The sequence below is a fragment of the Rhagoletis pomonella genome, unplaced genomic scaffold (genome assembly GCF_013731165.1).
Source record: "Rhagoletis pomonella isolate Grant_MI unplaced genomic scaffold, Rhpom_1.0 Rhpom_scaffold_04840, whole genome shotgun sequence".
Lineage (NCBI taxonomy): Eukaryota > Metazoa > Arthropoda > Insecta > Diptera > Tephritidae > Rhagoletis > Rhagoletis pomonella.
Window position 1 is genome coordinate 2886 of NW_023463388.1, and position 5341 is coordinate 8226.

General features: G+C 40.0%; 1 protein-coding gene across 1 annotated transcript in view; it reads right to left on the reverse strand.

Annotated features, from left to right (window-relative positions):
- Positions 1-782: 782 nt before the first annotated feature.
- Positions 783-5341, reverse strand: part of LOC118754883 — a 10318-nt gene continuing 5759 nt past the window's right edge. The window contains exon 2 of the mRNA XM_036489756.1: positions 783-1125. Coding sequence (XP_036345649.1) covers positions 783-1125 — 343 coding nt within the window. The remainder of the gene's footprint in view (positions 1126-5341) is intronic.

The window sequence follows — 5341 nt, forward strand, 5'->3', positions numbered from 1 at the left end:
AGGTCGATAGGTGTTGTATTGAGAATTTGTTTCAGTCCTGCGGCTGGAGTTGTTCTCAGGGCTCCTGTTCTACACAATAGATAGAGACGTTAAACACTCTCCATTGCCTTAACATTACAATTATAATAACATAAGTGCTACTTTCTGTCGCGGTCCACCACCCCAGAGCGGCATAGAGTAATATTTGCCTCACTACTGCTGGCTAGCACCAATGCATTAGGGCAGGGGATAGGCCCCAAGTAATACCTATCGTCTTTTTACATGCGTAGGGGCATTACCCCCTTTCTCCACTCTGCCCTCCACATTGTACTTCCACAGCAGTTTGCAGTCCTGGATTATTCCAAGGTACTTAGCACGGTCTTTTGGTTTGGGAGCACCCCCTGTCATGTGCCGTTTACCGCGTGCTTAGTTAGCCTGGCTTCATCGCATTCTGCTCTAATCTGTCTACAGCTAAAAAGTTTTTATCCATAGAAGAATAGCAGGTTCCACGTTGTTTTCTTGTTGGCTACCTGGAACAGCTTCTCTTGATACGTTGTTAAAAGCGTCGCCGATGTCGGGGAACACAACTAAGGCATAAATCTTGTTTTCCAGCATTTTCCAGTCTCTATCGATCTGCCTTTTGTGTATGCCTGTTGCGCTTTGGATAGGCTGCCTTGCATTATGCTGCCTTTTTTAGGAGGACTGAGGTTAAACTGATGGGTCTGTATTCCTTCTAGTATAGAGGGTTGGCTTTACCTGCCCTGGGTATGAACACAACTCTCGAATCACTCCAGTACACAGGCTCATAGCCCAGCCTCAGATGTCTCATATATATCGCCTCCAGGCGAATTGCATGGATCAAAACTGTTTATTGCCCATTCAAACTTGCTTGTTGTAATAGTGTTGGGTGGGATGTCATTCACGTTTTCTTTTCCAGATTCCACATCTGTCATGTCTACACATCCTGGAAAGTGCATATCGACTAGGACCTGCAGCGATTCTTCGCAGCTTTCAGTCCATTTATCATCGTTCCTGCGTATTAACGTTGGCGTGGACGGTAGCTTGGACTGTAGCTTCCTTAACCTAGCCACTTCCTTTATATTCTCCATGCTGCCGCAGAAGTCCTTCCATGATTGTTTCTTGGACCTACGGATTTCTTTCTTATAGCACTTTAAGAGGTCTTTGTACTCCTACCAGCAGAACTCATTGTCGGCTTCCTTACACAGCTTAAAGAGCTCATGTACTTCGCGCCTGTGCTGTCCAAGTTCCCTGTTCCACCACGGGGGCTTGGATCTTTGTTTAGTGCGCACTGGAGGGCATGCAATTTTGTAAGCTTTGCTGAGAGCCGTAGTGATTAGCACCACATTATTTCGATCTGAGCTTGCTTGCTGACCTCTTTTAGCTCGATTTTTTTCGCTTCCACAATCTTCCTATAGAGATCCCAGTTTGTGTTTCTTGGGTTCTCCAGGGTCGTTGTTTTGTGACTTGGGAGGAAGGCAATATTAAATTCGATGTATTTATGATCAGAGAATGATGGTGTATCTAACACCTTCCAGTTATCTACCCGTGTCATTTTATTTGTAAAAAGCGTTATATCTAGAACGTTCTTCGAGGTGGGTATATATATGTTGGCTCAATACCTCAGTTTGCGAACTCTAGACTACTTTGAATAATGAAATTGAGTAGACACTCACCTCTTTCATTGATTTCCGCGCTCCCCAAAACAGTGTGATGCGAGTTTGCGTAAGATCCTACCAACAGCGCTGACGCTCTTTGTCGGCTGGTGCCTCCAACCTCTGGAGTTCGGGCGGGGGCCCATCTTCTTCATGACACATGTAGCATGATTCAAGAAGTAGTGGTTCCTTTTTTTGCATTTTTAAGTGTCTATACGGTTAAATCGTTTGTGGAGAGATTAGTGTTAATATAAGAGTTTATACTTTTTTAAACCAGTACCGCAGTTCTTACCTTTTTGTCTGGACTCGGGGTGTATGTTACATAATTTTGTGACTTTAGTCCTTAGACCTTGTTACCCGAGGCTATCCAGAGCTCTTGGACTAAGGCCATATCGTAGCCGCATACCTCTAGGTTGAGGAGGAGCTCGGTTGAAGCGACTTTATTTTGTGCAGGTTTACCTGAAGCAGTGCATTTCATCCACCTTCCACCGCTCTTGTGGCATTTGGCCCAGCGGGTTGCTTCGGTCAATAAATGCCACGATCAGGTATCTCTTGGCAATCTTACTGGCCATCTCCGTTGCAGCCCTCGACGTAGTGGGTTTTTTTGAGGTCGGATCTGACGTAAGGTTTTACAGCCTTGCCCTTATGCATCGCCCATTTGCATAGCGTGGCCTTTTCATCACGGCCTCCTCAAACCGGTTTGCGAACATCGGATCTGAGGAGTTCAATCTTTCTCTTGTTACGAAGTGAGCTCCCCGCTTTCGACTTCGGACTTAGCCCAATCCAGTCATTCTTCTTCCTCCTTCGCTTGACCGGACTTTTTTTTTTGGTTCAGTCTCTCATGAACTTTGAGGGCTGCCTTGAACCGCTACTTCGCCTTCATCCCCTATTTATTGGGCTGGAGCCTGGAACTTGTCGTGGCCTCTGAAGAAGTTGGGGTTTTGCAGTAGAGCGTAGAAGGACGTCTTTGTCCACCATACGACGCTTTCGAGGCCGAGTCTTGAGGAGCTCCGGCATCTCTGTGTTGCGATTGTTGCTTGGCACTAGCAGTGCAACTGCTGTGAACTGCTACCTTCACAGCAGGAAGTGACCACTGCCCACACGGCTTGCAGGCTCGCCGTGGCCACCAGTGGTTGCAGCCACTGCTTCCACCGACGTTTTGGGCTGATACCCCGTCCCGTTTCTTTTCACCCTATAGGGGAACCTCAACCCCTAGCGGTTTATACCTACCGCCAGGTACTATATACCCTAGCCGTACCCTGCAGCGGTAGCGTAGACATAGAAGTGCACCTGCAGGGGACGGACAAGACTATATACCGGCCTTAGCTAGATATCGCCAGCCTGTATCGCCGCTTTCCGGTGCAATAGCCCGAGCGGCAAGCGGTGTGGGCCACGCCACCCATTGCCAGTCGGCACCCGCGGGGAGAATATAGCTACGGGGATTTTCGCCAACCCTATTTTTATACAAAAAATAACAATAATATAAAATTTTCGACCGCAGTATGTAAACAAGTGGCCAAAAATATTTCAAAAATTCATCGCTTGAAGGCAGTCCTGAAAACTTTAGACTCCCACATAGACAGAGTGAAGTCCCCACTTAATGCCGTAGTGAACGAAAACATAACTATTTCCATACACTCTAAAAAATGTTTGTTTAAATTTGCGCATATTAAGATATGTAACCATTTTCCTCTCTTACTGAATGCAAATTTACACACCGTGGTAATTAAAGTAAAAATTGCTTGTTTAATTTTACTTTTCATATGTGTGGCGTAGAACAAATTTCAAATTTACTTGTTGAATTCTAAAAATTGATTGTTCACAATTTCACAGTTACTACATAAAATGTTTACAATTTGCTCAAAAAACTTGTTGTTTAAATTTACGCATATAAAGAGAGGTAACCAGTTTTCTCTCCTATTGTGTGCAAATTTACACACCGTGTAATTAAACACTATGTGTTTACTTTTACATACCCACTTTGCCGCGTACACTCTAAAAAGTGCATGTAAAACTACTACTGAAAAGTGTTTATTTTTCAACCAGAATCTGTTCAAGTATACGCACAAGATGTTCAAGATTTGATTTTGGACATGAGTTGTTTAAAATATACACATGAAATGTTTAAAATTACAAACATTTTGAAAGTAAAAATATATTTTTTACAAATAATAAATACTAAGTGCCAGGGGCGCACGCAGGAATATATTTTTGGGGGGAAAGGGTTTATAATTCTAAACATATATCATCAGCAAATACTGAAAATTCGCTATTTAAAATACATTTATGAAAGTTTTATTTACAGTATGAAATAAATAAATAAGCTTTTTAAAGTATCATCAATTGCATTTTATTTACATAAAATTTACAAAGACTCAGACATTTTTAAACGGCTTCAAAAAAGGGGAGGTTATCAATTCTTCGGAGTATTTTTACTTCTTTTATTTATTCCACCGCATAACTTTGCACCGCGTGAACCGATTCCAATAATTATTTTTTTTACCGGAAAGATGGTACCTTAAGGGTCGTCTCGTAATTTGGCTTAGATCCGATCATTTAATCATGAAAAAATTACGGGTAAAGATGCACTCAACTTTCAAAAGTAATACAAAATTTTACAAAAGAATTTTAATATCAATAAATTAAATAATTTCACGAAATTTTTACACTTTTTTATTAATTTTCGTCGATTTCTGGTTTCTCATTTTTTAATAATTCGAATAACGAAAATTTAGCTGAACTTGTATTTTTATCATGTAGCTCATTTTGGTGGAACGAATTCGAAGTTAGCAAATTAAATCTTCGAATGCTTATTAAGTACATATCAGTGGTAAACTTTTTTAGGCTGTAAAGTGTAAAAAGCAACAGTAAGTGAGTATGCATTGCATATTTTTAGGACAATGTTTTCATTCGTAGTTAAACTTTAAAGAGCTCTCAAGAAAAAAAGAAAAATTCTTACAAAATGACGCACAAGAAATGGAAAAGAAAATTTTTTCTTTCAAAATTTCCTATATCATAATAAATTTAGCCCCAAAACCCAGCCCTTGTGTGCGCTACGTGACAAATTTGATATGTAAAAGTAAACAGACATTGTTTAATTTTGCACACACTAGGAGAGGAAACTGGTTACCTCTCTTTATATGCGTAAATTTAAAGGAAAATTTTTTAGAGGAAATTTAAAACATTTTATGTGTAAACTGTGAAAATGTGAACAATAAATGTTTAAAACTCAAAAAACAAATTTGAAATTTGTTCTACGCCACACATATGATAAGTAAAAGTAAGCAAGCATTGTTTAAATTTGCATTCATTAAGAGAGGAAACTGGTTACCTATCTTAATATGCGCAAATTTAAACAAAAATTTTTTAGAGTGTAGAGTGCCAGTTACTGTCGAAATTCGACAGTTTTTCTAGTTTTTAGGGGCCTTGGAGAGGGTTTCTAACTTAACACGTAGCAAAACTTATACGATACAAATTAACTTACCGGAACATCTTCTGCTTTGGAACTAAAACGAAACTAAAGTTTTTTTATCTTAGAAGGTCTTTGGACTTCAGCAGGACTTAGCACGATAAAATTCGATAAGCAGTGATAAATCTATAAGCTTATATAATCTTGAAATTTCGATTAATGGATATATTTTAAAAATTCCATAAACTTCGATTCGATGAAACCAATTTCAGTAGATCAG